Consider the following 17,015-nt stretch of genomic DNA (forward strand, 5'->3'; position numbering starts at 1 on the left):
AGTATAACTAGTGTTTTGCTCGGTGCGCGAGCTGCTAAAGCAGCTCGCGTGACGTGGTTATGTTAACTTTATTATATTTAACCAAATTTATTTATTAAAGATACACAATTCACCACAAAAATCCACAAAACGACACCCATATAAATTTTTTTCTTAAAAAGTGCATGTCCGCCATCTTGGATTTCAAAATAATTGTCGTTATCGAAATCAGCACGCCGGAAAACTCTGAAAACGACATCCATATCATTTTTTGTAAAAACGGGATAGTTGAGGTTAATAAAGTAGGGGTGCGTGGGTGCAGAATTTGTTCCACCGAGTAGACCTTCGGATCCTGATCATCTTTTGCCGAGAAACCAGTCTTCCATCTTTTATACCCTCCGAGATAGACACCGACGAAGTTTGTGTGGCGGCCATCTTGTTTTTCCAAATTTTTCCACTATTTCCATTAATCGTTTATTACTTTCTTCCAAGATTGCGAGTTTCAACGAAATCGGTCGAAAAACAATAGAGTTGCAAAAATCATATAGGCCGCCATCTTGTTTTTCTGAAATGTCATAATTTTTCCCTACTCGCCTCCACCACCCGAACACATCTCCCCTACATTATCGTATCGTTTTCCGTCTCTTTCTAGGAGAATGAGACATTCAATATTCGCCATACAAAATGTATGGGAAAATAAATTCCGCCATTTTGAATTTTTTTTCTATTCATCGAGTAGACCTTTGGATCCTGATCCTCTTTTGCCACGAAACCGCACCTCCATCTTTTATACCCTCCGAGCTGGACGCCGGCGAAATTTGTATGGCGGCCATCTTTTTTTCGCCATTTTGAATTTTTTTTCAGCTTTTTGGCAATTGGATGACGTCATGAATGACATTTGGTCGAGCACCCCCTACCTATCTTCAATACCTTGAGCGGACCCTTCACCCGTCTCCGACATCCTCGATCATCAGCTATTTCCAAATTGTTCCTCGATTTTTTTTTTGTTTTCTATACGAAACCATCAGTGAAAAAAAAAAAATTCATACAAAATTTTACAGGAGGAGTTTTTGGGGAGAATCTCGAAAATCTCCCCAAATGTGGCAACACTGTTTACATATTTCGATACTGCTGGTTGAGTCACACAATCGATTGATACATGTCGACTTTCCAAAATGTTGCCAACTGCCTTAAAAACGTGATCAAAATTTCGGAAAATTTGAAGAAAATACAAAATGGCCACCAACTTTTTTTGCAGAAGCAAATTCGATAATGTTACAACTTTCCCATTAACTACAGGATATACCGCTCCCGATGACGTTTCAATCTTTCATCTCGCTCGCACCCACGCGAAATGATCGTCCCTGAAAAAAGACAATGTCGAAAATCACTTTTGCTTCGATAAATTCCAGTTTTGCCAGTCCTCGGCGACGAAAATACCTAAATGTCATTTGCACGAGCAAAACACGTAATCGCTCATACTCGAATTTTGCTAAAAGTGCGTATTTCGATTTTTTATAATTTCCCGAAAATCTTGAAATTTCCCCAAAAAATGGGGTAATTTTTTTCCTTCAATCTATACCTCGAAACTATACGTACAATCGCTTCATAGAAGCCGAATCGCTCCGATGTTGCCAACTTTGAGATATTTAACTTTTAAAATTGCGTTTTTTCGTACCTCTAACATAATGGCCGCCACGACAGCCGCCATCTTGAATTTTTAAAAACCACTCCCATTCCGTCAAAATTCAGGATAATCGTAGACGAAACCAGAAAAAAAGTATTATTATCGATTTCCCGTTTCGGATCTGCGGCGCCGCGGTTCGGGGTCGAAAAATGAAAAATTTGAAAACGCTACGACTCGGCCGCCATCTTGTTTTTCCAATTTTTTCTACGTTTCCCATTAATCGTTTACTATTTTCTTCAAAGATTGCAAAATTCAACGAAATCGGTTGGAAAACAACGGAGCTGCAAAAATCACGTCGGCCGCCATCTTGTTTTTCTGAAATGTCATAATTTTTCCCCAGAGGGTTCCCGAAACCGAACACAACTCCCCCACATCATTATATCCTTTTCCGTCTCCTTCTAGGAGAACAATTATGTCAATGAGTCAGTCAGTCAGTGGTAATCGAGCTATATATAGTATAACTAGTGTTTCGCTCGGTGCGCGAGCTGCTAAAGCAGCTCGCGTGACGTGGTTAGGTTGAATTTATTTATTAGGATACACAATTCACCCCGAAAAACCCGTAAAACGACACCCATATCGATTTTTTTCTTAAAAAGTGCATGTCCGCCATCTTGGATTTCAAAATAAATGACATCATCAAAATCAGCACTCTGGAAAACCCTGAAAACGACACCCATATTATTTTTTGTAAAAACGGGGTAGTAAAAGATAATAATTTAGTAGGGTGCGTGGATGCAGAGTTTGTTCCACCGAGTAGACCTTCGGACCCTGATCATCTTTTGATAAGAAACTACTCTTCCATCTTTTATAGCCTCCGAGATAGACACCGACGAAGTTTGTACGGCGGCCATCTTGTTTTTTCAAAATTTTCCACGTTTTCTATTAATCGTTTACTACATTCTTCAAAGATTGTGAGTTTCAACGAAATCGGTTGGAAAACAAAAGAGTTGCAAAAATCACGTCGGTCGCCATCTTGTTTTTCTGAAATGTCATAATTTTCCCCTACTCATATCACGCATCCAAACATATCTCCCATACATCAATATATCGTTTTCTGTCTCTTTCTAGGAGAATGAGACATTCAATATTCGCCATACATTTTCTATGGGGAAAAAAAAATCCGCCATTTTGAATTTTTTTTCTATTCATCGAGTAGACCTTTGGACCCTGATCATCTCTTGCCAAGAAACCATACTTCCATCTTTTATATCCTCCGAGCTGGACGCCGGCGAAATTTGTATAGCGGCCATTTTTTCTTCGCCATTTTGAATTTTTTTTCAGCTTTTTGGCAATTGGATGATGTCATGAATGACATTTGGTCGAGCACCCCCCACCTATCTTCAATACCTTGAGCGGACCCTCCATCCGTCTCCGACATCCTCGATCATCAGCTATTTCCAAATTTTTCCTCGATTTTTTTTTTGTTTTCTATACGAAACCATCAGTGAAAAAAAAATTTTTCATACAAAATTTTACAGGAGGAGTTTTTGGGGAAAATCTCGAAAATCTCCCCAAATGTGGCAACACTGTTTACATATTTCGATACTGCTGGTTGAGTCACACAATCGATTGATACATGTCGACTTTCCTAAATGTTGCCAACTGCCTCAAAAACGTGATCAAAATTTCGGAAAATTTGAAGAAAATACAAAATGGCCACCAACTTTTTTTGCAGAAGCAAATTCGATAATTTTACAACTTTCCCATTAACTACAGGATATACCGCTCCCGACGACGTGTCAATCTCTCATCTCGCTCGCACCCACGCAAAATGATCGTCCCTGAAAAAAGACAATGTCGAAAATCACTTTTTGTTTGATAAATTCCAGTGTTGCCAGTCTTCGGCGACAAAAATACCCAAATGTCATTTGTACGAGCAAAACACATAATCGCTCATACTCGGATTTTGCGAAAAGTCCGTATTTCGATTTTTTACAATTTCCCGAAAATCTTGAAATTTCCCTGAAAAATGGGGTATTTTTTTTCCTCCAATCTATACCTCGAGCCTATTCGTACAATCGCTTCATAGAAGCCGAATCGCTCCGATGTTGCCAACTTTGAGATATTTAACTTTTAAAATTGAGTTTTTTCGTACCTCGAACAAAACGGCCGCCATGACAGCCGCCATCTTGAATTTTTAAAAATCACTCCCGTTCTGTCAAAATACAGGATAATCGTGGGCGAAACACGAAAAAATAATTATCCTCGATAACCCCGTTTCGGATCTGTGGCGCCGCGGTTCGAGGTCGAAAAATGAAAATTTTGAAAACGCTACGGTTCGGCCGCCATCTTGTTTTTTCAATTTTTTTGACATTTCCCATTAATCGTTTACTATTTTCTTCAAATATTGCAAAATTCAACGAAATCGGTTGGAAAACAACGGAGCTGCAAAAATCACGTCGGCCGCCATCTTGTTTTTCCAAAATGTCATAATTTTTCCCCAGAGGGTTCCCGAATCCGAACACATCTCCCCTACATCACTATATCATTTTCTTTCTCTTTCTAGGAGAACAATTATGTCAATGAGTCAGTCAGTCAGTGGTAATCGAGCTATATATAGTATAATAATAATAATCTACGTTGCAGCTTAGGAGACGCTAATAGAAACAATAGGATACAAGTAATCCCATCACTCAATCTCTATTCTATTGCTACTCATGCTTTTACGGGCCAACAGGCTAAAAACTTAGTCGGCTGAGTTTTTCGTCTAGAATCTAGATGTAATAGTACACGTTGGTCTTCCGCGATTGAGATAAAAATTATGTGCAAACATACAGATGTAGGCTCACACATAGTGGGTTTTCTGACTTCAAAGCAAGCGTAATTCAAACTTTTAATTTCAACATTAAATAATTACTATAATTGGTTTTAAAGTTACTAGTGTACTATTAAAATAAGTCCATAGATTTTGCTATATATGAAGGATTGTTCTGACTCATACTACCTATTACAATAATTTAGTTGGAACAATTTAGATCTATTGGGAACATACATGGCTTAGTAACCGCAGCATTATTTGCACCTAATGTGAAGAACCTTTACAATTAAAAGTTAGGGCAATAAAAACAATGTTACATTAATTCTGGGAGCGTGTTGTGGATGATTTATTATTGCCTGGTGTGAACCTTTCCGCTTTAATGCCCGAGGGGTTACAAAAAAACTTTACACATTATTTAATGTTTTTATTAATTGTATTAATAATCATTTATTTTACTATACTATTATTTTGAATTTTATTACGAACTAGCCGATGCCCGCGACTTCGCCCGCGTGGATTTAGGTTTTTTGAAATCCCGTGGGAACTCTTTGATTTTCCGGGATAAAAAGTAGCCTATGTGCTAATCCAGGAGATTATCTATCTTCATTCTAAATTTCAGCCAAATCCGTCCAGTAGTTTTTGCGTGAAGGAGTAACAAACACACACACACACACACACACACACACACACACACACACACACACACACACACACAAACTTTCGCCTTTATAATATTAGTGTGATCATATATTTTACTAGCCGACGCCCGCGACTGCGCCCGCGTGGATTTAGGTTTTTCGAAATCCCGTAGGAACTCTTAGATTTTCCGGGATAAAAAGTAGCCTATGTGCTAATCCAGGATATTATCTATCTCCATTCCAAATTTCAGCCAAATCCGTGCAGTAGTTTTTGCGTGAAGGAGTAACAAACATACACACACACACACACACATACAAACTTTCGCCTTTATAATATTAGTGTGATAGTGCCCGGCAAACATCTTGAGTATTGACGCAATTAGCTGGCGAATGGCGCGTGCGCGTGATTGGTTGATCAGTCGGCGCGAGTGTACAGGATTGGTTGATACGTCGACTTTCGCTTCCCGGATTCGCCAATTTTCTCCCAAAACGCTGCTTCAGGTCCAAGTTGCTTGCCGGACACTATACTATACTATTTTATATGCATTAGCGGTGATAGCCTAGTGGTTGAGACTTCGACCGGGATTCGAGGGGTCCGGGGTTCGATTCCGGACTCTGGACCTCTAACTTTTCGGAGTTATGTGCGTTTCAACCAATCAATTAATATTACTTGCTTTAACAGTGAAGGAAAACATCTTGAGGAAACCTACATGCTTGAGAGTTCCCCGCAAGTCCTCAAAGGTGTATAAAGTCTGCCAATTCACATTTGGTCAGCGTTATGAACTCTGGCGTGAACCTTATAGTTCTATATGGAGACTCATGCCCAGTAGTGGGAAGGGCATTGGGTGGAGATGATGATGATGATTACATGGACAGTTTCTATTTTATTTGTAAGAAGCAACGGCAGGGTGTCTACTGTCTATGCTGCCCCGCAATTGGTTCGTCATTTCCGTAACTTTCGTATCGCACGCAGTTTGTACTCGTAAAATAAAATCTTAGTGCTAAAACCTTAAAGATCTAATTTATTAGGGTCTACGGATCTACGGTCAATAATATCAATAAAACACGAAATTCTTCAAACATGTATTTTTATTTGACGTTCCATAAATAATGACGACAATAATATTAAGTTAAGATAATAACAAAGTATCTGACTTTACGAAGTTACACGAAGACGTAGATGCAACTTTGTCAAAGGAGAAAATGTATCCATTACAACGGATTGCGAGAGAAATCTCGGTAAAATTAACAATGACAAAGTTCTACTTCAGTATAATACAACAGGGATTTGGCACAAAGACTTGGCATTAAGGTAATTGCTATTTGACAAATCGCAAAAATGCTGTACTTTGAAGTAAATTGTTTATTTTTCTAAAGCATTAACAGCTATTAAATACATGCAATTAAAAACTTCAGTTTGTGAAGATTATAAGGGCCTCTTTTAATTTAGTATACATTATCCCAATAAATAAAAAAAACAAGTTGAAAACATTGCTGTTCGCAACTTGTTCTGTAAAAATTTACTTTAACATCTTGATGCTTTGAAGCCAACCTCCAGAAAATGATATGTTTAGGTTTAACAATCAATTCGAACTGTTAGTTTTATACTAAATGTTTTTCATTTCTTAAATAATCTAAAACTAACCAAAAAACTTCCTGTGCTATTTATTTTCTTGCAGGCGCTCTATGGAATTCAGTGTCCACTGGACTGTCATGGCGGAAGGACTGTGCGCGTCATTTCGTCGCAAAATATTATTTAAAATGAATTTAAGCTTATTATTTTTGAATGAAAGTTGTGTTTATAATCGTTGAAAAATAAAATAGGGATTTTTTCATTTCTAAATGAAGCCTGCTTATATACTAAAATTTATTCTAAAGTCACGGTTTTACCAGGTAAATACTCGGAGGTTGTCATAGATTATGATGACAGATAGTAAGTGTTCTAAATAGGTATTATACCTATGTTTTTTAGGAGATAGCGCGCCTCGTTCCGGGTGCCGTGTTCCGAAATGGATTTCGTAGTAGTGCAAGTTTGGTGCAAGCCCCACATGCCGGAGGGGTATGCGTCAGGCATTTCCTGTGTACAAAAAAGACCTATATTTCGGATCCATTTTTCATCACTGACATCATTCACTATTCAAAGACTGGTCTTCAAGCATTGAGGAATTTTGGACGAGAGACATCTCGAAGGTTCCCGAAGGCTGCCTAACTGAGTTAGATTTGTCGGCTAGCTAGCTTTTTTTGAAATTGGACCTACTTAGCTGGATTGTGTGTTAGAGATTTCTTATGAGATATTATATGTACATAATAATATAACCATCATAAGAAAGCTCAGATTCATGCTGCGGGCAATGGGGAGAGCCTAAAGGTTGGAACGCCATTTCGGCGGCCGTGTTTCCTGCCATATATACCTTAGATACCTGCAAGCCAAGAGTGAATAGGCATCTTCTAGGTAAGCGTGCTCCAACTTGGACCTCATCATTGCTTTCTTTAAAGCATGATTGTCGTCAAGCGCAAGCGCAAAGATTCAGGCGGCGCAAACCCGTAGCATGTGGAAGACCCTATTAAAGACCTATGTTCACTGTGGACGTCTGTCGGTTGATGTTGATGATTATGTCTTTAGTGCAAGTAGTTCAGTAGTTTCAGAGTTTATCGATAACAAACAAACAAACCTTTCCTCTTCATAATATATGTACTTAGTAGCGCAAACTTGGAAAAAATCTCGTGGAAACTCTTTGATTTTCCGAGATAAATGTCATTTTACCTGGCAGCCCTAATCAATTTTATCACTGATAATAATAACTAATTCATAACCGTTAAACCTAAGAGTCAAAATCTCGTTTTTCTAGTCGAGTTCCGTAGGCTCTTTGAACTCACCGCATCCCAAGAAAACCTACCATTAGATGTAGGAATAATGGAAAGAGGTCACAACCCTCAGCAATAAAGAATACGATGCGGAGAGAGATGTCACTCTCAAGGTCTTTAAATGTATCCATGCAAAAAACCACGTCGACTGGTTGCTCCGTTGTAGCGTGATTGAATATTAAACCAACAAACACACTTTCGCATTTGAAATATGGCCAATGATTATAAGAAACAGTTTAAATCTCTCTCTGCTCTCCGAGAGACGTTAGGCAAAGTGAACACGAATTATGACACTTCTGTGTTCTTATACAAGCTTAGGTCTCTCAATTTTGTCAATTAATGTCAAATTTCTTTCTCAGATCAAAACCTAGTAAGTGGTTTAAATTCAAGAGAAGTTTAGGAACACACCTTTGAGAACACGGAAAACTTGCAGGTATGCAGGTTTCCTCACGATGTTTTCCTTCGCCGTTAAAGCAAGTGATATTAAATTGCTTAAAACGCACATAACTGAAAAGTTAGTAGAACGTGATTCCAGGATCGAACCCCCGACCTTCGATTAGGAGGCGGACGTTCTAACCACTAGGCTATGACAGTTTTTAAATTAAAGGGGTTTAAATATTTTAGTGTGAAGACTGGCCTACACATTTATTCATTACATGTGCATCATTTTCTTTTTTAGGGTTCTGTACCTCAAAATGAAAAACGGAGCTCTTAAAGGATCACTTTGTTGTCTGTCCATTTGTCCGTCCGTCCGTCAAGAAAACCTATACAGTACTTCCCGTTGATCTAGAATCACGAAATTTGTTCTCGGATTTATTCCTTTACTTGGGCTATGAGAGTTGAGACCTCTCTACCTGCCCATAATTCTAGGTTAACGGGAAATACCCTTTCGGTTTCCTTGACAGACACGACAGACGGACAGACGGACAGAAAGACAGACAACAAAGTGATCCTATAAGGGTCCCGTGTTTCCTTTTGAGATATGGAACCCTAAAAACATTATGTAAGTATGCAAAGTATTTCCCTTGCAAACCATATTTAACAGTTGACATGTAGAGGTCAGAACTCCTTTTGACTTTTCCTATCTTACTTTTAAGTTTTAATGCATTATTAAGTATTTACTGTTTTGACATGGTATTTAGATAATGGGTGATATTTATTTTATTTAATCTAATTCCTTTGAAAAACTTAGTAAGGCGCATTAATCTATAAAAAACCTAGCGAGTTCATAGACTTACTATGTTTTAAAATGGTCAAAGCGACTTACTAGCTTTTAATTTTACTTTAATGTGGGTGTCCTTACAATACAACGGGACATACTATGAAAGTTAGGCTTATGACATAAAACGATTTTCGGAAAAATGACATTTACTTTGTTTTGATATGGGGCGGTCGATATAATTAGGTACTAGGGTAAAGGCTCAAGTAAATGAACAGATTGGACGTTTTTACATGTATTAAGAGCTGGAATAAAAAACCGGCTGATATACCTTTTTTAAATATTTTCTTACAAATTCTTACACTTTTTTCAATTTCAATTTCAAAACCGTGTTCCGTTCAAACCGTTCAAAAGTGCGTGTGCGTGCGTCCATGTGTGTGTGTGTGAGTGTGTGTGAGTATATACTTGTCTGTATGTTTGTACGAGTGTTTGTGAGTTTGGTATTGCGTTGTATAACCACATGAGTAGCGAACAGAGTCAAAGCTTCATATAAGCGCGCTACGATAGGTACTACACTACTACAAGCTTGAGGCGCGTGTGTGCGTGAGCACAGGCGCTACGTCGCGTACGGAGAGAAATCGGTTTATACCGGTTCGGCCTGTGCTCAAGCTCAGGGGCTGCAGTACACGTCGCGCGTCGTGTTTTCATTTAATTTAATGTTAATGATAATAATTTAAATAGTGTTTACAATCTATTTTCTTGAACTGTCATAGATTTTGTTCAAAATCAATATCTGAGGATCCCTAGGATCACAAAACAGGAAATTGTTACCAAAACTTAAAACAGTTGGCACCATTTTGTAATTCTTTGTTAATTGACCGATTTCGTTCAAAATCGATATTTAGAGCTCCCTGGGATCACAAAATAAGAAACTGTTACCAAAATTTAAAAAAGTCGACGCCATTTTGTAATTCTTTGTTAATTGACCGATTTCGTTGAAAATCGATATTTAGAGCTCCCTGGGATCACGAAATAAGAAACTGTTACCAAAATTTAAAAAAGTCGACGACATTTTGAAATTATTTGTTAATTGACCGATTTCGTTCAAAATCGATATTTAGAGCTCCCTGGGATCACAAAATAAGAAACTGTTACCAAAATTTAAAAAAGTCGACGCCATTTTGAAATTCTTTGTTAATTGACCGATTTCGTTCAAAATCGATATTTAGAGCTCCCTGGCATCACAAAAAAGGAAACTGTTACCAAAATTTAAAAAAGTCGACGCCATTTTGAAATTCTTTGTTAATTGACCGATTTCGTTCAAAATCGATATTTAGAGCTCCCTGGCATCACAAAAAAGGAAACTGTTACCAAAATTTAAAAAAGTCGACGCCATTTTGAAATTCTTTGTTAATTGACCGATTTCGTTCAAAATCGATATTTAGAGCTCCCTGGGATCACAAAAAAGGAAACTGTTACCAAAATTTAAAAAAGTCGACGCCATTTTGAAATTCTTTGTTAATTGACCGATTTCGTTCAAAATCGATATTTAGAGCTCCCTGGCATCACAAAATAAGAAACTGTTACCAAAATTTAAAAAAGTCGACGCCATTTTGAAATTCTTTGTTGATTGACCGATTTGGTTCAAAATCGATATTTAAAGCTCCCTGGGATCACAAAAAGGAAACTGTTACCAAAATTTAAAAAATATTTTTAACCGACTTCAAAAAAAGGAAGAGGTTCTGAATTCCTCGGTATCTTTTTTTTTAACGTATGTTCCCCGATTACTCAAAGACGCCTGGACCAATTTGGATTTTTTTTTGTTTGATAGGGTATACTTCGCAGGTGGTCCCATATAAATTTGATGAAGATCTGATGAATATCTTCCGAGACGGAGAACGGAACTCCTCAATGGATAAGAGCAAATTGCTCGCGATCTTAATATCGATGCTCGATAATATCTTAGTAAACAGTAGGGTTTTAACTGGGTATGGCATGTACAGTGGGGCCACTAAAAATTGTGAAATAAAAAAATTTCAAAAGAAAAATAAAACCGACTTCAAAAACCACAATCACTAAAATTATTTTTACTTTTTAGTGTTTGTGGTTTTTGAAGTCGGTTTAATTTTTCTTTAGATTTTTTTTAAAATATTTATTCTGGTATTCTTCTTTCTTGGATAAGGATCCCTCTTGGGTATCCCCATTTCTCTCTGTCTTTGGTACTATCAAGCTAATTTTCTCTCGCGATTTGCACAATAGCATTAGACCAACGCGTCTTCGGTCTACCTATTTTTCTTTTGCCTGCTGGACCTGGCCAAGGGGAGATTTTTCCTGTCCTTCTTTCATCTGTAAAAATCGATACAATATGACCATTTGCATTTCAGTTTTAGGGCATGTCTCAAGGTGTCTGTAGGCTTTGTCTTTTTTCTTATGTCTTCAATTCTCACTTTGAATATTTTTTCCTTAAGTTATGCTCCTTGCCATCGCCCTTTAGCAAGTCACTATTATTCTTTTTATATTCTTTGTCTGGACCCATGTTTGGCTGGCATAGGTGAGGCATGGCAGGATGCATGTATCTGTAACGGATCTTTTAAGATGTACTGGGTAAGCTCCTTTCATTCTTTCCTTTTGTGCCCAGTACTTGTTCGAACTGATGTTAATCTGTCTGTCTACTTCCTCTTCTGCACTTGTAACGCTGAATGAGACTTGTTTTTTAAGATACATTTAGGAGCATAGGTATTGTAGTTCCAATACTTAATTGTATTTATTTGCCTGTTACTATAAATATGGCGGCTGATTGAATGAGGCCGATTGTTGTAGGTACCTCTGCGAAACTGTTCAAAAATAGTAAACTGAAGTAAGTAAGTACTACTTACAAAATTATGTCGCTTTTCATTGATAAATATGGATTTCGAAAATTTGACCACATTTCCAAATTTCGCGATATATAAAGTGGCTTCCGATTCCGAATCATTTCACTGGCATACAAAATTCAACTTTTTTGTTTTATTAGGTTTTGAAACTGTTTCTTACTAATTTGACGTCGCTGATTTCAGATCTACTTTAATTTTTTACACAGCAGCTCTAGTTTTTGAGATACAGGTACCCCCATATTTTGCACTATACTCACACTTTGTATGTTCACACTTTATTAAGATCACACAAGTAATTTCCAAAATTTATCGAGGTGTTAACATCAAGAAGAACATCTGCAAGTTATTCCAATCATTTTTGTACCATTTGGTGGCGAGTACGTATTAAAGAATGTCGTGCAAGTGTGTCTAACTTTGTAAAACAAGCATACTCGGGCTACTTTGAGAACCCATTAGCAGCTAACAGCAAGGCCTGGACTCCAAATTTTTATATGTGGAAGCTGTATTTCCTCATTGCGTTTATGAGCAAATAAGAATAGACCCTACTTTTACTAAAAAAAGTATTATAATTTGGCGCGAACCATCTAAACACCATGATGATTATTATTTCTGCATTGTGAATATAACCAGAAGAAACAGCAAAAAAATTGTTCCAAGCGACTCTATTGTAACTTGCAGTCTACAATTAGAACGATTCTGACTTCTGGTGATAAATCTGTACCTCAGCCCCAACCCAGTACCTCCAATCTACTTCAAGAACTTTCAGAAGGTAGTGACGATGTAGTGACTTTTACATCTCAACTTAGACTATTCAATCAAAATGATTTGGACCACTTAATGAGAGATCTTAGATTGTCTAAAAAGCATCAGAACATGTGGCTTCTCGGCTCAAAGGAACAAATCTGATAACATGTGTTACGGTATATTGTTCTCACTACTCTCAAAACATTCAGCAGCTGATGTTGCACTTCCAGCGACTTGGGTGCAACATGGGCATTAAGTTTTTCTCTATTATACAGAAAGGGCTCTATTATACATTCTAAAACAGGTTTTATTTTTTATTATTATGTAAAATAGTTTTTGATTTATCGCGCAAAATGTAGAAAAAAATATACAATAAGTCAAAAACTGTGAAAATCTGACAATTTTTTTTGAATTCCAAGCCGAAAATATATTTAAGAATTTATTTATTAATAGGAATCGAGAGTTTATGCACTAGATAGAGTTCGTTCATTCACTGAAATTCCCAGTTCATTTACTGGCAATTTATCCTTTTGTTAAATAAAATAAGTTATAATAATTAATACCACGCATTTTATTTGATTTTTTGATATTTAAATAATTTAAGAGTGTATACCTACTGTGTACAGACACACAAAATATAAAAATTATATATAGAACGATTCTCATATACCTTAATTTTAGGTCAATGTCAGGGTAGTCCTTATTCGTTCATGTACTGGATCTTTTACCCTCCTACGTCAAAATACTAAAAGTCCGCGAAAATTTCGCAGATTGAAATGTCTGCTTGATTAATTGTCAATAGAGGGTCATGACATGTCAAAATTGCTAGTTTGAAGGTGAAATCGTCTATGTCATTCGCATTATCTTTCCTCTTAAGTACATGATCTTACTTCTATGAAGAGTTATCAGTCTTTCAATAAAGATATTCGACAGTAAATATTTAATACTCTAAAATGGGTTGGTTGCCTTTCGTGAAAAGATTTTTCGAACTCATAAATATTTTTAAGGTAAAATACTATCACCGTGCGATAGCGATTTTTGGGTAAAATAGTCTTTCGAAAAATTAAATCACAAAAGACTCGTTTTAATGATAAATGACAAGACTCCATTGCTTACTTTACTAGATAATTACTAATGTTTCAGATTCCTTATTGATATGATTTCAATGTTTATATTAAAAATTAAATTACAATGTTTTGCCTCTGTCTCTACGTAAGTTATACGTGTAATTTTCTGAATTTTAAAAATTCTATCGAGAACAAACACTTAATTTCTATACATAATATTTTCTACATAAACATAAATGCACCATAACAAAAAAAAAAGAGCTGTTTCTTCAGGTACAAGTGAATTACGCTCAAAATGTTCCAATATTTTTTTGGTAACAAAAATACAGATGAAATACAAAAAACCTCACAGTTTTAATAAACATAATAGAAAATTTAATTTTTTTAACCACTTAAATATAATTAGTATGTACTAAAATAATAATCATCCAAATAAATTATAATTTTATTAGCGACGTTGTATTCACGATAATAATAACAATTTCATGTCACATTGGCTTTGGTTGGTATAAAAAAATATTTTATGTGACATTGTTCAATCCTATTTATTTATTAGAGTTTAATACTGTGTCTTTATGTTAACGCAATAGACGTCAAAAACAATACACAGTAGGCATTTGTAAATTTAATTTGGCATTAAAATGAGACGAAAGGTTTAAAATCCCTTAAAACTAACGTCATAATATAAATACAATAATTCGCAAAAAGTACATGTACTGACTAAGGGCCTTTTCACATGCATATAATTGTCCTCCATACAGCGCGGCGTCCGTGCAATTGTCGAGGTACCAGATTGAAGACTTAAATTAATTATTGTTTACTATCAATATAATTATCCCATAAACTAAACTATTAGCAAGCTGACGTGGCAGTGGGCAGACCATGCCTGTCGTAGAGGCGATGGCCGTTGGAGCCGGAGAGTCCTTGAGTGGAGACCGCGCTTAGGCAAGCATAGTGTGGGACGCCCTCCAGCACGATGGATCGACGCGTACGATATAAAGCGGCTGGCGGGAAGTGGCTGGATGAGGAAGGCTGAGGACCGGGTGTGGTGGCGATCTTTAGGGAAGGCCTACGTCCAACAGTGGATGTCCACAGGCTGATGATGATGATGATGATAGTAGGTCGCATTTCTGCTAGGAAAATCAACACATTATCGTGCCATGATCTGCTCGTGTTGTTGTAAAACTCTATACAAGTCAATACATTACTGTAAAAACGGTTGCCACGTTGAAACCGTGTTTGTACTGGATGAGGACGGGCTACACACGGTTACGCCACGGTTGCTGTGCCTTACAAAAGCTGTCATAGATCGCGATGACACTTGTAAGCTTTACTCACATGAGTAAATTTCTCAACTTACGTAAATTGTAAGAATACACAATTAACTACTTAACTCTCTTAGTGTTTACATTAGTAAAGCCGTAAGTTAGTTACGTAAGTAAAACTTGCAGGTGTGATCGCGACCTTACATTACTACCTCATACAGCACGGTGCCCGTGCCGTGACCGTGCGCATGTGAAAAGGGCCTAACGGAAAAAGTATCTAAAAAACCTTGGTAGTGCTGTTGCATTGAAACAAAATCCTGGCAGTTTTTTATCTGTGATGCGGAGTTCGGCAGTGGCCTGAAACAACATTGTGATTTATTAACACTAGTCCCAGTTGTAAACAAGTTCCATTTCTATTTGAGAGTGCTTTTAGGAGGAACGGATGAAAAATGGCGTCATCATGTCGGTACTGCTTTTTAGGAAAAATTTTAAGATGAAAATGAAAATTTGTTTCGTCTATCAACATAAAGCTAAGTATTATGTACCTAAAAGTTTTTCAGGGTTTATAGCTTTGCACAATTATTTGATACTTTTTTCAGTTTATTTCAAGTCTTAAGTAGCAGTGACGCTGTGATCTTAGTAGCCAATTTCATAAAAAAGTCAAGCAAGGATACTGAGAAAATTGATGCCCGCGACTTGGTCCTCGTGGATATAGGTTTTTAAAAATACGGCGAGAAATCTTCTATTTTTAACCGACTTCCAAGAAGGAAGTCCCGCTCATTAGAATCAACCCACTTTCACATTTATAATATGGGTAGTGATTTCTTTGCACTTTTAGTCCAAGTAATTCTAAAAATGTAGGGATAAGTATAGTTCAATACGAGTAACAATGTTGAGAAGGTCCAAAGTTTAATACGAACCCGAACCGTGAGCTTCCTAGTATCAAATGTACAATTTCTGGTATTTTCCTTAATTGTTTTGCAGACCCTTAACTTTACTTGAGTGTGTAAGTAGTTTTGACTACAATGCTTACTCTGTGACGTAATCTCAAGCTCCGTTTTAGGCAAGCAAAGTTATATAATTTTACATATTTGAGGCAGCACAAAATCTGCTATTGTATGTAATTAGTCTCCGTAACTCGACTTGGTAATTTCTGCTTCAAGTCAGAACTACGTCAACAAAAAGTTTCCGCAGTGCAACTATTGCGCTGGTAAGTCATTCATTCTTCAAATTAGACCGAGAACACATTATGAGGAAAAGCGGAAGCAGTCGCGGTTATTAGGTTTTTACTCACAATCCATCCTCGTATAAAAATAAATGCAATTTGTTTGTTTGTGCACCATTCTAAGCTCGGTAATCATACAACGCGAACGTAAGAAATGACTAGTGTTGATAAATTTTTGGAACATTTCGTATTTTGCAAGACAAACAAAAATACCTATTCCATTTCCGCTGTCGCTTCTGGCAATGAATACACAGCCTAACTTTCGGTAGAACGGTCTCGTATAAATCAAGCTAAGTTCTCAGCATCCGCTACAGCTGAGATTTACGATACATTTGCCTTAAGAGAGCTTTTAATGGACTAACAAAGATATACAATGCAAATTTTTACAAAAATGCACTTTTTATAATAATAAGTATATTTTTTCTTAAGTTGAGCAGGCGGACTACTTGTACGAGTATTTTAAAATAATAGATGATGCCAGCTACTTTGTTTGCGTGGATTTAGGTTTTTTGAAAATCCCGTTGGAGCTCTTTGATTTTCCGGGATAAAAAGTTGTCTATTACAGTTTCCGGGATGCATGCTATATCTGTACGCATATAAATCGGTTTAAAGGATGGGCCGTGAAGAGCTAGCAGATCGACAGACAGACAGACACACTTTCGTATTTTTTTTTTTTAAATAAAGAATATTAGCCAAGTTTATTATGCTGACTAATATTCCCCTTTTCCCCTCCAATTAAGCGTAAAGCTTGTGCC

The 17,015-nt window shown here is 36.8% G+C and overlaps 1 protein-coding gene and 1 long non-coding RNA gene across 6 annotated transcripts in view; one reads left to right on the forward strand and one right to left on the reverse strand.

Annotated features, from left to right (window-relative positions):
* The first annotated feature begins 6,139 nt into the window (after nucleotides 1–6,139).
* On the forward strand, nucleotides 6,140–14,107 carry LOC123865119. The gene is made up of 2 exons (XR_006795909.1): nucleotides 6,140–6,374; nucleotides 13,581–14,107. It is a non-coding gene; the product is annotated as an uncharacterized LOC123865119 (long non-coding RNA).
* Nucleotides 14,108–14,194: 87 nt separating this feature from the next.
* The window catches only part of LOC123865117 (Down syndrome cell adhesion molecule-like protein Dscam2), an 80,725-nt gene continuing 77,904 nt past the window's right edge, over nucleotides 14,195–17,015 (reverse strand). For 4 of the 5 annotated variants that reach the window (XR_006795906.1, XR_006795904.1, XR_006795907.1 and 1 more), the window contains 2 exons: nucleotides 15,297–15,392; nucleotides 14,195–14,490 (listed from right to left, as the gene is read on the reverse strand). Coding sequence is in view for 1 of the 5 variants with exons in the window: in XM_045905967.1 (XP_045761923.1) it covers nucleotides 15,364–15,392 (29 nt within the window). In the remaining 4 variants the exon portion in view is untranslated. Of the gene's footprint in view, nucleotides 14,491–14,824; nucleotides 15,393–17,015 lie in introns of those variants that run through there. The other variant, XM_045905967.1, reaches the window with a different exon arrangement.

The sequence above is a fragment of the Maniola jurtina genome, chromosome 5 (genome assembly GCF_905333055.1).
Source record: "Maniola jurtina chromosome 5, ilManJurt1.1, whole genome shotgun sequence".
NCBI lineage: Eukaryota > Metazoa > Arthropoda > Insecta > Lepidoptera > Nymphalidae > Maniola > Maniola jurtina.